Here is a 17289-nt window from a genome sequence, read left to right as displayed (position 1 = left end):
ACTCTCCACTGAGGAGTGGACAACCCTTTATGTAACACAAATGATTCCCTAATACCATAGATACCACAGGTTTTAGAAAATTCTTGACTGGAAGGAACAGAGCTCTAGTTTTTTCCTTTGAAAGGGATCTGGACAGAAAAAAATAAAAAAGGCTGCTAGGTTGCTAGATGTTTAGTAGTTTGTCAAGGTAAAATAATCTGAACTGAACAGCTGTAGGAAAGAATAAAATTTTCAATTCTCAATTAACAAAATTATCAATGAACAAAACAATACTTTTTTTTTCCTTAACAGAACTGAAAAATCCCAACAGTGTGTGATGTGCAAGGCAAATTTGCCTCCAGCTACAGCTAGCGCACAATGTTGCATTGGTCATCCAGGTCTCACTCTTTCAATTCTTCCTCCCTGGGAAAGTGCTCCTGCTTGCAGGCCACATCCACCAGCAGATGAAGATCTAGAAAAAAGAAAGATGGTTTGTTATTCATTCTTAGCTTCTCAGACTGTATAGGTGGAGAGAAAAAGTCTTCAGAAAAGAACAAGTTGCTCATGTCTCATCTATAGAATTTATTTTAAAAGTAAACGATCCTTTTTAGAAAAGTATACATTAAAGAGATGAGAGAGATGAGAGGGAAAAGAGGGATGAGAGAGAGGGCAAAGAGGGAAATAGGCAGCAGTTTATAGATTTTGTTTTTATTTTCTTATTTATTTTGGGTTTTTTTTTTTGGCCACATGTGGCAGTGCTTAGGGATTACTCCTGGCTCTGCACTCAGGGGTCAGTCATGCCTGGTCCCCAGTAGCTCATGTAAAACCCAGGTTTGATCCTCAGCACCCCAGATGGTACCAAGTATTGCCAGCAGTAATTCTTTAATGCAGAGCCCGGATTTACCTGAATGTGCTAGATGTGGCCCCCCTCCAAAAAAAGGTACATTCAGGATCTGAGAGATAGCACAGAGTTTATATGTGGCTTGCCTTGTTTATGGACAACTCTGGTTTGTTTTGTTTTTTTGTTTTGTTTTGTTTTTGGGTCACACCCGGCAGCGCTCAGGGGTTACTCCTGGCTCTATGCTCAGAAAATCGCCCCTGGCAAGCACGGGGAACCATATGGGATGCCGGGATTCGAACCACCGTCCTTCTGCATGAAAGGCAAGTGCCTTACCTCCATGCTATCTCTCTGGCCCCGACAACTCTGGTTTGATTACCAACACCACATATGGAGCACTACCAGGAGCAACCTCAAGCACAGGGCCAGGAATAGCTCCCAGAGTGCTGCTGGGCATGGCCCCAAAATGCTCCCAAAATAAATAAAAATTAAAATGCATTTTATAAAACCCTGATGCATGAGAAGATGCCTCATTATAAATAAAGTAGACAAAATTTCCAAATAGTACCATCATAGAAAGCATGGATAAAGTCTGGAAAATAGGATGCCGTTGTGAATTGAGCAATGTATGACCTTGTAGCAGTCAATATCAGAATCAAAATATTTCAGAATTTGAGGCCAAAAAATATCATGAGAGATGGTTTCATAATTTTTCTTTTGTGATGCCAAGGACAAATTCACGGTCTCACTGATGTTGGTATGTGCTCTATCAGCTGAATGGTATTTCCAGTCTAAAATTTCATTTTTCTTATTTTAAATAACGGTCTGTGAGAGGCTGGATAGATAGCATGGTGTAGGGTGTTTGCCTTGCATGTAGCCAACTGAGGATGGACCTGGGTTCAATTCTCAGTAACCCTTATGGTCCCCCGAGCCTGACAGGAGCAATTTCTGAGCGCAGAGCCAGGAATAACTAACCCCTGAGCACCATTGAGTGTGGCCCAAAACCACTCCCCCCCAAAAAAAAAGTCTGTGAGAACTGGAAAATATTCTTAATGATAGCATCAGTTGAAAGTTCAGTGTATTTTGAAAATTTTACATTTTTTCTATTTAACTTCAGAATTTAGTCTAGATGAAATTAAGCACCATTTGATCATTTATGAGAATTAAACTCAATAACAGTCTAACTTTAGTCCTCATTCTGAGCACCTCATTCTGAGCACCTCACTCTCAAAATTTCACAAGTAACCATAAAAGAATCACAAGAGGAGAAGGATTTTAGCACAGGGACTGATTCCATGTGGTGCCAGGGTTAGTTCTGGTGGACCCAAAGCATTACAGGACTCAATTGGAACCATCCACTATCCCTTGCCCTGAACCAGAGCCCATTTGGTCAAATATCATCAACTGAGGGCCCTGAGTCCCATCCACTCAAATATATATAAAGAAGGGCTAGAGAGATAGCAGAAAGTGTAATATCAGGAGGGAGGCTTAGATTTATTAGTGGAAGATATGAGTTATTTATAAACTATTTCTATTCTCAGTGAAATGTGAAAGAATAGCATACCTGAAGGGAATAAAAACGAGGGTTGTTGGAAGTTGGAGAGAAATTATAATAAGAGCAGTTTTGGAGAAATCAATGAACATATTAACTTGGGAAATACAGGATTGCTGGCTGTCCTAGAATAGGCTGGTCTGGGGTATTTTTGGAGTGAGGAGGGCAGCCTACTTCCAGCCCCTGCAAACAGCCAGAAGCCCTAGCAGCCATACTCACATCCCAGAGCTGCCACTATATAAACAGCTCATTTTAAGCTTCACCATTAATCTCAGAAGAGAAAAAAACAAGACTCTAAAATTCACATGTTCATTGGTTTTGGGGCTGCACATTCTCAGGAGATAGTAGGCAGAGTCCCCATTCTATTGAAGCCCCAGAAGTCACATCCATACCTCACAGCCACTGTCATGCAAAAGGCCCACAAACTTCTCTACTTTCTGCAGAGAGCCCAAGCCTATGAAAATTCCAGGTACATCTGTTTTGGGGTTGAAACTCTAGGATCAGGTCTTCTCAGAGTGGGGGCAGGCAGCTTTCCCCTACAACCCCCACAACAGCAGCCATATCCACATCCCACAACAGCTGCCAGGTAAACAACAGCCCAGCTTAATCACTAATCTCAGAAGCGATACAAACCAAGTCATTGCCCAGTCATACTGATCCTGGAATTCCTGGAGCTAATGGGCTGCACACACAGACTCACAACGCCTCCAAATTCCACAATACTTGACAAACCCAGTAGAAGCATATCAAATTATATGGGAAAATAGCATAGAAGCCAACTAAGCTCACTAAACAAAAGCAGTATCACAGAAGGCTCAAATAGCAACAAAAAACTCAGAAACCCTCAGACAATGGCTTAAAATGACCTCACTGTGAGATATAAGTTTGCACACTTTTTTTTTACTGAAGTATTATAATTTCATTAACCATTTAGTTGTAACAGCAATATAAAATACATTATTTTGTGCCTGCTAATGGGTCTAGTTTTAGAAGAGAGAACGGTGGAGGGAAGGTCACAATTGTGATGGGATTGGTGTTGGGACAGTGAGTGCCAGAAACAACTGTATTAAGAATAACTGTGTAAACTATGATGTTTAAATAAAGTTTTTTAAAAATGAATTGTTTTTTATTGTAGGGGTATGGCATCCCAAGCAATGTCAGGAACCTAAAAGGCCCCGCCTGTGGGGTTTTTTTTTTTTCTGCCAACTAGGTTCAAGGTTAAATGCTAGGAGTGTTCTAGGTGCAGTGCTGCTTGGAACTTGCAGTGCTGGGAATCATTGAGGCCTTCCATATAGTACTTGGGAGCTCCAGGGCCACAGCCAGTAAAGCTCAGGGACCTCTAGGACTAGCTGGCGGTGCCTGGGAAACTATATGGTAACTGGGGATCACACCTGGCCCAGCATAAAACCTTAACCCCAGTGCTATTTCCCTGGCTCCAGCCATATTTTATTTCTTTTGGGGTGATCACCTAGTGATGCTCAGGGGTTACTCCTGGTTCTGTACTCAGGACTTACTCCTTGGGGACGGAGCAATAGCACAGTGGTAGGGCATTTGCCTTGCATGTGGCCAAGCCCGGAAGGACCCTGGTTCAAATCCTAGCATCCCATATAATCCCCCGAGCCAGCCAAGAAAGATTTATTTATTTTTTATTTACTTATTTTTTTTGTGGGGGGGGGTTGGATCATACCTAGATACCTGGTGAACTCTCAAGGATTATTCCTGGCTATGCGCTCAAAAATCACTCCTATCTTGGGGGACCATATAGGACATCAGGGATTGAACCTGGGTCAGCCACGTGCAAGGCAAACACTCTACCACTGCATTATTGCTCTAGCCTGTAGGAGTGATTTCTGACCACAGAACCAGGAGTAACCCCTCCTGTAAAAGAAAAGGACTTCTCCTGGTAGGGCTTGGAGGACCATATTGGATGCTGGAAATTTCACCTAGATAGGCCATATGCAAGGCAAGCCCCTTCCTTGCTTTATTATTGTTCTGGCCCCAGCCAAAAGAAGTTAAAGTGAGACCATTTAATTGAGAAACTTAATAGTAATAAAAAAAATTGTGTTATTTAAAACAAACAAAACAAGGAACACTGGAGCTTGAACACAATGGGGTTTGAGGTGCTTTCCTTGTTTTGTGCCCTATTCAGCCACCTCCCCTCTATCCCAGAAAAAAACAACACCAAAAGTAAATATTACTAAAATCCATGGCTGCCTGTGCTACGTAGAATATATCATATCCAAAATCATACTAAACCAGTCATGGTTATATAATGAATATATTCATTTGACAGATGAGGTCATTGAAGCTCACCTAGAGTTAAGTAAAAGTGTCGAAAGTGAGCTAGAGAGATAGTACAGGGATCAAGGTGCTTACTTTGCACGCAACAGATATCCAGCGTCACATATGGTCCTCTGAGCCCATTCAGGAGTGATTCATGAACACAGAGCCAGTAGGAAACTCAAAGATCTGCTTAATAAGGAGCAACACTAACCCACCCACCAAATGTCTAAAGTTGCTACAGTAAATGATAGAACTCACATTTTAATTTAGGTTTCTTTTGTTTTGTTTCGTTTTGGTTTTGTTTTTGGGTTTTTTTGGGGGGGGGTCACACCCGGCGATGCTCAGGGGTTACTCCTGGCTGTCTGCTCAGAAATAGCTCCTGGCAGGCACGGGGGACCATATGGGACATCGGGATTCGAACCAACCACCTTTGGTCCTGGATCGGCTGCTTGCAAGGCAAATGCCGCTGTGCTATCTCTCCGGGCCCTAATTTAGGTTTCTTTACCACCACAAGCTTTCTCCCTATTGACTATGTTATACTGCCCCTTATTTATTTGCTTTGGAGTGCCAGAATCAAACCTCGGGGCTCATATGAAAGGTGTGGTACTGTGCCACTGAGCCACATCCCTGACCTTAGATAATATTTGAATTTTATATTTAGTCAAGGTCTCTAATGTCACAGGCCTTTGTGAGCCATATTTTCATAGGCTAATTGTTTGGGTAAGTTCTATCAAGTAAGAATGCATCACAACTTCATAAATTGAATTTCAGCTTATCCCTTCATCATAAAAAATTTTAGCTGAAATTCTAGCTTAATCATGTAACTTCCCTCTGCCCTTATGTGAACATGAAATGTGAACAGATGTCATAATGCCAAAATTTCACAATTCTTATGTTTCAAAGCAGGAAGCCAAGGTCAGTTAAAACTCATTTATCAACACCACTAACCAGACTATGAGGCATTACTTGGAAAAAATACAAGGAAGCATTCATAAAGATAATTATGTGCTAATTATGTTATCACTTATACTTATAATCATAATATGTAGCAAAGAAAGAGGAATTAATTATTTTAACAGCGGACACCAGAGTTCCTCCCAGGGAGGTAACAGTCACTGTTTACAAAGTCTTGGTAGATTTTTTTGCTGGGGAAGATGAGGCTTCAAGGGCATTAGAATATTGAAGAGATCCCTTGACCTTCTCTATATGAGTACAACAGAATTCAGGAATAATGAACAGAAAGACCACACCAGAAAAGAGAGGCTACGGCGCCAGCACAGGGAAATATGACAGCACAGATAGATAAGGAAAGTTGATAAAAGTGGTAAAATAGGGGCCTGAGAGATAGCACAGCGGTGTTTGCCTTGCAAGCAGCCAACTCAGGACCTAAGGTGGTTAGTTCAAATCCTGACGTCCCATATGGTCCCCCGTGCCTGCCAGGAACTATTTCTGAGCAGATAGCCAGGAGTAACCCCTGAGCACCGCTGGGTGTGGCCCAAAAACCAAAAAAAAAAAAAAGTGGTAAAATAAATGTGGGGGTGGGATGCAGAGAAACAGTACAGCAGGCAGAGCACTTACCTTAACTACAATTGACCTGGGTTTGGGCCCCACCACCCTATATAGTCCCAGAGTCCTGCCAGAGTGATACCTGAGCCTAGAGCCAGGAATAAGTTCTGCGCACAGGTGACTATGACCCCAAAACAACAATTTTTTAATTATAAAATAATGGGGCTTGAGATATGGTACAGCAGGTAGGGCATTTGCCTTGTACAAGGCCGATCCAGATTTGATCCCCAGCATTGGGCCCATATAGTCCCTCAAATCCGACAGAAATGATCCTCAAGCATAGGAGTAACCCAAACACTGCCAGGCATGGCTCAAAAACAAACAAAATTAATGAAATGAAGGATGGAGGAGCCAGAGACAGAATATAGTAAAACAAGCACTTGCCTTGAGGTGGCCAACCTGGATTTGATCCCCAATACACCAATATAGTTTCCAAATGCAGTGGCAGTGGAAGTGTAAGTGCAGGCATAAGCCCTGAACACCACTCAGTCTTGCTCCCAAACCAAAAATAAAATAAAATAGAGAATAAAAAATAAAATAAAATAAAATAAAGGAAGGGCTGGAGATTGAACCAGGAGGATTACCCCTGAGCTACTGGACTCCACAGAATGGAATCATCAGGGAGTCACCACTTCAGCCCCCCATCAACATGTGTTATTGGGTGTGATGTGTGACTGTTGTAAAAATAAATCAAACTAAATAAAAACATTTAACAGATGGCAAGGTTAGTGTGTACCTCCAGGGTGGGTCATGAACTTACATGTGAGGCCTTCTTTTTGATCCTCAGAACTACAGAAGGAAATTTTTTTTTACAAAATGCCAAAGGAGGTTCCATTTACAATTATTTGTAGTGTCTGAAGTGATTATAATTTTTATCTTTTCCTTATTTCATAAAAGAATGCTGCACACACCAAATTCCTCATATAGATGTTTAGAAGAGAGGACAAATCAGAAAATGGGGAGAGGATAAACCAGAGAGTGGTAAAAGGAGAGGACAGCTAAAATAAGTGAGTAGATGAGTCTGATATGAAGCAGACACAGAAACTCAGAACTAAAAACTACTGTGACAACTTTGAAAATTCACAGATATTATGGGAAAGCATTTTTGTTTTCTTGCTTTCAGGAGTCACAAACTGGTTGTGTTCAGGGCTTACTCCTGGCTCTGTCTCAGAAATCATGCCTGGCAGGGCTCAGGGAACCATATTCTCTCTCCAACCTGGGAAAGCATTTTTGATGTGGGATAAGGTTACTTTGAGTTAATCATATCTAACCCTCAAAAGTCAAGTTATCAGGGATATAAAGTTTTTGAAATATACTTTAAATTGCTTGCTCCTAGTATTTTGGAATTTTTATATCCATGCAATAGAAACACTGTAAAGTATTTAAACTAGTACTTGTGGTTATAGATTTTTTTAAAAAAATTTTAATTCCTAGAAAAATACATAAAGGAAAAATGCTTAAAATCCTACCATTTATATACTTATATACAAACTGGATTTTTGTTTGTCTGTCTGTTTTGTTTATTTGTTTTAGGGTCATATCCAGTAGTGTTCCTGGATCACTGTTGGCATGTTGAGGAACATAGTGGATGCCCAAGATCAAACCCATGTCAGCCACATACAAGTGAAGCATCTTAACCCACTGTACTATCTCACTGGCCCTTCATAAACAAACTGAGAACTAAAAAATAAAATATCCTTTTCAATTTCCAATTCTCCACTCTCAGGGCTAACTACTGGCATTGGTATGTCTTATCAAATACTTTCAGGCTTTTTTTCCTAGAAAGGGGGCCTGTGTTAAAATAATGTATTATGAAAAAAATTGATTATGAAAACATTATCTTTCCAGATAACAACATATAGAGCACCTTTATTTTCTTAAAAAGTTACATAGTACAGAGGAAATAATGGCCACTCATACATCTTCCCAGGTGGTTTGATCCAGGCTGATACTTCTGACAGTGTCAGAAAGGAGGGGAAAAGATCCCCCCTTTCTACAGCAGCCCAATGCCACCTTGATCCCTCCAATAGGAAGGATCCAACTCCATGACTTAATATTATCAAACCTACTAGCCATGCATTTTGATTTAGATCTATAAATCCTGGATCACTTGGCCACACAACATTTCAATATCTTGTAGTATCATCTCAGTACTATCACATGAAATGTGATGGGAAAGTAAGCCTAACCAGCAGTGCAGAAGGTTCAATCAGCACCAAACCACAGCCCCATAAATCCTTAAGAAAGGCACAGACTTTAGTAATACCATGGAGAGAGATGACAATCATTTCAAATTGACCTGTGTTGATCTAAGATTAAATAATTCCAGTAGCCTTTGTGTTGTAATGAGAAATATGAAGTAACTTTGTTTGTGCCTGTATGAAGGCAGGCTATGATAGTGGATTGGTGACTGGGGACATGGGTGAAGATAAAGTCACACTGGTGGTGTGATTGATGTTTGAACATTTAATGCCTAAAATGACTGTATTATTAACAATTTGGTAATTCAGAAAGTAAAGGGAAAAAAAGAAAAGCTACATAGTAATTTGGGACAGCAAATAGGGCATTTGCCTTGCATACAGTCAACAACAGTTCAATCTCTAGCATCCCATATGGTCCCTGAGCCATCTCAGGAATGATTCCTGAGCACAAATCCAGGAGTAACTCTAAAGTATTGCTGGATGTGGCCCCAAAACAAACAAAATGTTATATAGTAATTCATTACAAAAACATATTCTAATTTATCTATTTCCATATTCTCAGGCAATTACACTTTCCCCAAACTTTCATTTCTTTTTTTTTTTAAATCTTTCAGTCACACCCAGCAGTGCTCAGGGGTTACTCCTGGTTCTATGCTCAGAAATCACTCCTGGCAGGCTCAGGGGACATATGGGATGCCAGGATTCGAACCACTGACCTTCTGCATGCAAGGCAAATGCCTTTCCTCCATGCTATCTCTCCAGCCCCGCAAACTTTAATTTCTTAAGGACAGGATCAAATTTCCCTTCTGGAGGCTAGATAGATTTACTTTTCAATTTGTTTAATTGGAAGTTCACTTTCTAAATGGTTTTTATCAAACCTGGATATTGGCAACAGTTTGAGATTTCCTAATCAGACTGGTAGAAAGATATCATATTTGAGTTGGATATTTTGAGTTGCATTTCTCTGACTCGCTGATCTGAGGGGAAGAGCTTTATATGGAGGGGCATCCACATTGCACACAGCATCTTCTTCATGAAGGCACACGAGCAAGGCAAGTATTCTACCACTCAGCTACATCCCTAACCCTTAATAAACCACACGGTTTTGATTTTTATTTTTTGGTTTTACATATCTCACATATAGACTACTATAGAATTTTAATTTAGAAATAAGGTGCTACTATAATCAAACTAAAATGTGTGGCACTGGCTTAGTAGGTAACAGGTAATTAGGACATAGCATGCTAAAATGAAGTTTTGTAATTGATATCAAAACATTTGGTAAAAAAAAAATCTGGTGCCTGAGATAATACCCTGGAAGGCAAAAATACATGCCAAAATGGGCAAGTAACCACAGGAAAGAGAAGGTGACATAACTTACAATGTGTTGCCTGTTTCTTGACCCATAATCAGAAACCTAAAACAATAAATGAATTCAGGCTAGAGGACTCAGTGTGAAAGCAGAGATGGATGCAAGTTATTTCCTGCAATAGAGGCTAATTTATTGGTGAGAGTTCAGTAATCTAGCTGTGCCTCCAAATGCTTTGATATCCCAATTTAAATACCTAATGAGAGAGCGTAGAATCTTCTCTCAGGTATTTTTAAAAGACAATGGGAGAAACCTTTATGGCAAAGATCAGAATAAAGGTACTATCTTATCAATCCAATCTACTCTTTCAAGCTATTTTCAAATAGGTTCCATTAAGAAAAGAGAACGGGCAAAGTACAAATGTTGACTCAAATGTCAGATTTTTCAAGCTTAAAAAGAATACTTAAATTAGATTCTTGCCTTTGTTATTATTGTTGTTGTTGTTGTTTTGGATTTAGGACCACACTTTGCTATGCTCAGGGCTCATTTCTGACTCTACACTCAGGAATCACTTCTGGCGGGCCTCTGGGGGATCATATGAGATGCCAGGGATTGATCACTTGTATGGCAAGCCCATGCCTGCTGTACTATCACTCCAGCTCATTCTCTGCCTGTTTTCAATCACATTTAGAAATCAATGCAGAGAATTGAAGTGACAGAGGAAAAAGTAAGTCTGGCTTACTTATGTGAGTATTCAGCCTCAGAGGAAAGTAATCCTTCAGATCCTGAAGATCCATCCAGCAGGAAGCAGGCAACAAAAACTGGATTGGTCCCCCAAACTGCAGTGTCCTCAAGGACCACTTTAGATGGTAATGAAGGAACAGAAGGAGGAGGAACAAAAGTGAGAAGTATAGGAAGAGGAAAAGGGAGGAAGAGGAGGAAGGAGAGGAAGAGGAGAACAAGGGAGAGTCTCCTTAGAAAGGAAAGCCAAGGGGGGGGCCGGGGCAAAAAAAAAAAAAAAAAAAAAAAAAAAAAAAGAAAGGAAAGCCAAAAGTCAGAACAAGTAAGAACAGTATTTTCTTCCTTTCATCATCCAGTTCTTATCCAGAGTGATTAATGTCAGAGTGGTCCCTTCTCCTAACTGCACTTCCTTCCATCATTAATGTGCTTAGGTATCACTCCTGGTGGGGTTCAGGGGATCATACGTTACCAGAGATCAAGCCTGTGTCAGCCTTACCCACTGCACTATCTCTACTACTACTCTTTAATCAACTATTTCCTCATTCCTCTTGACTCAACCCCTAGCAACTGTTTTCTACTCTTAAAATAAAAGTTCATGAATAAAGCAAAAATAGTATTTTCAGAGAACAAAAGTAGGGTTTAAAAATAAGCTAGCCTGGGCCCGGAGAGATAGCACAGAGGCGTTTGCCTTGCAAGCAGCCGATCCAGGACCAAAGGTGGTTGGTTTGAATCCCGGTGTCCCATATGGTCCCCCGAGCCTGCCGGGAGCTATTTCTGAGCAGACAGCCAGGAGTAACCCCTGAGCACTGCCGGGTGTGGGCCAAAAACAAAAAAAAAAAAAGATCTTGGACTGGGGGCGGTAGGGCATTTGCCTTGCAAGCAACCTATCCAGGGTGGACAGTGGTTCAAATCCCAGCATTCCATTGGGTTCCCCCTTGCCTGCCAGGAGTGATTTCTTAGTACAGAGCCAGGAGTAACCTCTGAGCCTGCTGGGTGTGACCCAAAAACCAACCAACCAAACAAACAAATAAATAAATAAATAAATAAATAAATAAATAAATAAATAAATAAATAAAAAAGATCTTGGACTTTAAGCAGGGTATGGTAAGGTTTGAACCTTTGGAACAATCTCTCTTAGATATGAGCATGTTTGGGGGCTGAGCAACAGTACAATAGATAGGGGAGCTTGCTTTGCATGCAGCTGACCTGAATTTGATCCCCAGTATCCCATGTCATACCCCAAGCCTGCCTGGAGGAATTTCTGAGTGAAGAGCCAGGAGTAACTCCAGAGTTTTGCCAGGCATGGCCCCAAAACAAAATAAAAAAAAAAAAAAAAAACAAGAACATGAATATGTTTTGTTTGGGGGACCAGAGTGTTAGTATAGCAGGTAGGGCATTTGCTTTGTATTCGGATGGCCCAGATTTAATCCCCAGCATCCCAGGAGTGACCCTCCCCCCCAGCCTGCCAGGAGTGATTCCTGAGTATAGAACCAAGAGTACCTTTGAACATGAGTAGGCATAGCTCCAAAACAAAGAACAAACAAACAAAAAAAACCTCTAAAAAAGAACAAAAACAAACAAACAAAAAATAAACCAGACACATTCTTTTGAGAGAGGTCAGGCAGATGGGGCCACACTCAGCAATATTTAGGGGTTACTTAGGAGTAAGGGAGAGAGTGCTGGGGTTAAGGAATTTCCCTGAATGTGGCTGACCAAGGTAGAGCCTGGTACCACATATGATCCCACAAGCACTAACAGTGATCCCTAAATACAGAGTCAGAAGTACTAAGAGAATAGCCGAGTATCAAACACACACACACACACACACACACACACACACACACACACCACTGATTCAAAAAGATATTTGCACTCCTAAATCCATAGCAGCATATTCACAAAAGCCAAAACACAGAATCAAACTAAACATCCATCAACACATAACTGGATAAAGAAATAATCTGCATATATTACACAATGAAGTAATAATAATCTGCTACTAAAAAAAAAAATCAAATCTTACAAAGGTTAAGGGGCTTGCCCTAGCATGATCCATGGTTGCAATCATGGTTCAAATACTGGTACTACATATGATTACTTGAGCATTGCCATCTATGTCACCACAGTACAAAGCTAAATGTGGTTCGAAATGTTTTTTTAAAAAGATGAGATTATGTATTTTGGGACAAAATGATAGATCTTGAGATGATTATACAAAAATAAAGAAGTGAAAAACAATTACCTTTTATGTGTTGCCTGGGTACATGTGCCCGAGCACATCACCCACATCTCCTCCCCTTTTGAGATGTAGACTTTCCTACTTTCATGCTGGGTTTTATACCAGGGCTCTCATTGCATGTATGTATGTATATATGTATGTATATAAATGTATATATGTATATCTGTATGTGTGTATATATGTATCTACCTACCTATCTTTGTCCCTCTCTCATTTTTTCTCTCTCCCTCTTCCCTCCCCTCCCTCAGTACCACCAAATAAAATGTTTTTTTTTGGTTTTGTTTTTTTTTGGTTTTTGGGCCTCATCCGGCATTGCTCAGGGGTTACTCCTGGCTGTCTGCTCAGAAATAGCTCCTGGCAGGCACGGGGGACCATATGGGACACCGGGATTCGAACCAACCACCTTTGGTTCTGGATCGGCTGCTTTCAAGGCAAATGCTGCTGTGCTATCTCTCCGGGTCCAAAATGTTTTTATTTCTAACAAAAAATATCAGCTTTTCACTTAGATGTGAGAAATGCATAACTAAAGCAAACCAACTAATCCAAAAAAACCTCAAACTCAGTGAAACTAAACTAAGATAGTGACTGGAAGGAAAGTGAAGGAAATAATAAATAGAGGATTTTTGGAAGGAATTGGGGATATGGCACAAGGCTTTGGTGATAAGGCATGGCGATTATACACATATAGAGATATGATGTAAATTCCAAATAAGTCACACACAATGGTTAATTCAGCCTCACACTTTCTGTTTGCATATTTCATGGTCTTTCTATCCACTTGTTCAATGTTTTTTGTTGCCCAACCAATGCTCAGAAGATCCAGGATCCCTTTCTGGCAATTCTTGGTCTATAGGTCACTATGAGGCAGAAGAATACATTGCTGTTTAAATTGTGCTGCTGGTATTTACTAGTAAGTGGCCTTTGAGGGATTAAATTGGGTCACCTCTAAAGCCATGTGGCAAAGTGTGTGCCTTAGACTCTCCAGTCCCCTCCCACTTACATTTTACTTTCTCTTTGCCCTCTATACTTTTTTACTATTTTCTCCCCCCGTTTTTGCCTTCCTTTGCATTATTTCTCATGTTGGTAACTACTCTAGAAATTTCAGTATGTATCAGCAAAGCCCAGAGTAATCTATATGTTTTAGCTTCCTTCTCACTGGAGAACACGCCATGTAATTTCCTTCAGTGTTGATCTGGTGTGGCAAAAGCTCTTCATATTTTATTAGGAAATATCAATTTATCTTCATTTGTGAAGGATACTTTTTCTGCACAGAGAATTATAACTTTCTTTTAGGAAACTGAAAATATTGTTTCTATTCCTTTCTGCCATTCATTGTTGCTGTTGAAAAATAAACTGTTGGGGCTGGCGAGGTGGCGCTAGAGGTAAGGTGTCTGCCTTGCAAGCGCTAGCCAAGGAAGGACCGAGGTTCGATCCCCCAGCGTCCCATATGGTCAGGGAAATCGCCAGGAGCGATTTCTGAGCACTTAGCCAGGAGTAACCCCTGAACATCAAACGGGTGTGGCCTGAAAAACCAAAAATAAATAAATAAATAAAATAAACTGTTAGTCTAAATTAATGGTTACCAAATTATGACCCCTGGGTCATATTAGGTCTAGAATCTGTTTTTGAAAATAATGTTTTACTGGAATATAGCTATAATAACTCATTTATGTACTCTATGGATATTTTTTAGCTAGAATGACAGAACTGAGTGCTAATAAAAGATTTCTGTGGCTATAGAGCTGGGAGATTCCAGCTGGCCAAGGATGTCAGTTTTCAATGGCCCCAAAATGCTTTGCTTCCCCCCCCATACAGAGATCATATCATAATGGCATAAAAATACATAACATTAAACTAAAACAGAGAAGCCAAAAGTAAGCCACAAGATAAGGTGATTAAATGGGTAAAGGTTAGGCTTTCCAACCCGTGAGGATGGGAAAACTGAGTATCATTCAAAAGAATAAAGCGAGGCCTCATCTTTCACTATATACAAAAAAAATCACAAAAAAGAGTTAAAGATCTAAATCTGAGAATCTAAACTTCTTACAAGAAGTGGAAATGCATCAGAACTTTAAGTTTCTTACTGATTCTTGAATATGACACCAGAAACACAAATGAAAAAGCAAACTTTTATGTATCAGAGGATACAATCAGTACATTGTAAAATATTAGCTATATTATTAATCTATGAGCTTGAACAAGTTACTTATCCTCTACAAACCAGCTTTACCTATCATTAAAATGATGAAACTGACAGTTTAATCAAGATTTCTGTATGGTAAGACAATGTCCCCTACATAGGGCAGTGGATTGACTCTGAGGTAGACTATATGCGTAATATATGTGAGACCTTAGGTTTGATATCCAGCATCACCTAAAAATATAAGTACATAGTAATATTTTCTTTCCTTCTTTCCTTTTCTAAATTACCTTTAAAAACTATGAAATTGTTTAAATAATCTTCAGTGATGAGATTAATCTTTAATCTAGATTCGGCCATATTCTCTACCAAAAGTAACAGTGCAAGCTAAGTTGAATGCTAAGATATGTAATTAAGATATTTTCTTATTTATTTTTTGGGGGCCACGCAGCAGTGCTCAAGGATTGCTCCCAGCTCTACACGCAGGAATTACTTGTGGGAGCGCACTTGGGGAAACCATATTGGATGCCACGGATAAACCCAGATCAGCCCCAGCAAAACAAGCACTCTAACAAACTGTACTATTGTTCCAGTCCTAATTAAGATCATTTTTTTTGTTTTTGTTTTGGGACCATATATGACTGTGCACAAGGGGTAACTCCTTGCTCTGCACTCAAGAATCACTCCTAAGCCCGGGAGAGATAGCACAGCGGCGTTTGCCTTGCAAGCAGCCAATCCAGGACCAAAGGTGGTTGGTTCGAATCCCGGTGTCCCATATGGTCCCCCGTGCCTGCCAGGAGCGATTTCTGAGCAGACAGCCAGGAGTAACCCCTGAGCACCGCCAGGTGTGACCCCCCCCCCCAAAAAAAAAAAAAGAATCATTCCTGATGGATTCTGGAGACTATGTAGAATCGAACCTGTATCAAGCACATGCCAGCCAGTCAACCACATGTATCAACCCACTGTGCTATCATTCTGGCCCCTTAAGATCATTATTAAGAACATGAGTGTTTATTTCAGAAAGAAACCTATAAAGTGAACAATAGATATTATCTGCTAATAGTAATATCACCAATAGCTTACTTTTTATTCTCATAAAAGTTCTCAATGTTTTCAAAATTTTATAGGTAAAAAGCTACTGATTCTACCTGAATTCCATTCCTCTGACCTGCACTTAATTTGAGGATAAGTTGTCCACTGAGGACTTTGAGATTACTTGTTTTTGGAACATACATTCATATATTACCCTATCAAACATATTTTATTAGATGTCACTATTTTCTTAAGAAAATTACTCTGGGGCCAGAGAGATAGTTCAATAGAATGAGTGCGGGCAGCCTTTGTATGTAGGAGGCCCAAATTTGATCCCTGACTTTACAAGATGTTCTTCAAGCACCACTTGGTTCTCCAAGCTCCACCAGAAATGACTCCCAAGCATATAGTCAGGAGTAGAGCTACCAGCATCATGGAATGTGCCCCCTCAAATTGTCCGATTTCTCTGAAGATAGAATGAACAATATGTGCCTAAAGAAATAACCCCTACAAACCAAAAAGAAGACAATGTGGTACACAATCATACTTCAAGTATCTTTATGGTGTACTGGGGATAAAGTCTTTAATGTTCCTGTAATTTTGTTTGTTTGTTTTTTTGGGGGGCCACACCCATTGACACTCAGGGGTTACTCCTGGCTATGTGCTCAGAAATTGCTCCTGGCTCGGGGGACCAAATGGGACACTAGAGATCAAGCCCAGGTCCATACTGGGTCAGCCACGTGCAAGGCAAACACCCTACGGCCACTCCTGTAATTAATTTTAACACCTCGATTTTAGTAGATTCCTTCTTGTCTTATATAGTCTGTTAATAGGAAACAAATGCATTGGAGAGTAGAGAGATAGTACAAGAGATAGTACAAGAAAGAGAGAGAAAAAAGTAGAGACATAAGAGACAGAGACAGAAACAAAGGTTCATTTTTAATTACAAAATGTTTAGCATCAGAAAACAGTACAGGGTTAAGATGTTTGCTTTGGTATGCCATATGGATCCCCAGCACCACATGGTTCCCCAGAACAGCCCTAAAAGCGCAGAAATACAGAGCCAGGAGCAGGCCCAATGTAACTCTGGGTATGGTCCAAATTCTCTCCAAAAAAATCAAAGTAACTACAAAGTGTTTGCCATCTTATTAGATCACCATCCATCTTTGCCTTCTCCGAGCATTGCAAATTCCTCGACTTTCATTGAAATACGTTCTATCTTATTGAAGATAAAAATTCTTCCATCCAATATTAGGAAAACAATTTGCACAACTTACAAAAATAGTTAAGAAAAAAGACAGTTAAGACTAAAGTTATCTAAAAAGCAATGTGATAATAATTAGATTTAAGATAATATAGAACCATTAAAAACTCATTTCTTTATGAATGCTACACTGTAGTTGTACTAG

At 40.0% G+C, this 17289-nt stretch overlaps 1 protein-coding gene across 1 annotated transcript in view; it reads right to left on the bottom strand.

Annotated features, from left to right (window-relative positions):
• Positions 1–380: 380 nt before the first annotated feature.
• Positions 381–17289, bottom strand: part of HSF5 (heat shock transcription factor 5) — a 52576-nt gene continuing 35667 nt past the window's right edge. Inside the window, 2 exon segments of the mRNA XM_049771688.1 lie at positions 381–451; positions 12811–12817. Of these exon segments, the coding sequence (XP_049627645.1) occupies positions 381–451; positions 12811–12817 (78 nt within the window).

This window comes from Suncus etruscus, chromosome 1 (assembly GCF_024139225.1).
Source record: "Suncus etruscus isolate mSunEtr1 chromosome 1, mSunEtr1.pri.cur, whole genome shotgun sequence".
In the NCBI taxonomy this organism is placed as follows: domain Eukaryota; kingdom Metazoa; phylum Chordata; class Mammalia; order Eulipotyphla; family Soricidae; genus Suncus; species Suncus etruscus.
This window is presented reverse-complemented; position numbering and strand designations above follow the sequence as displayed.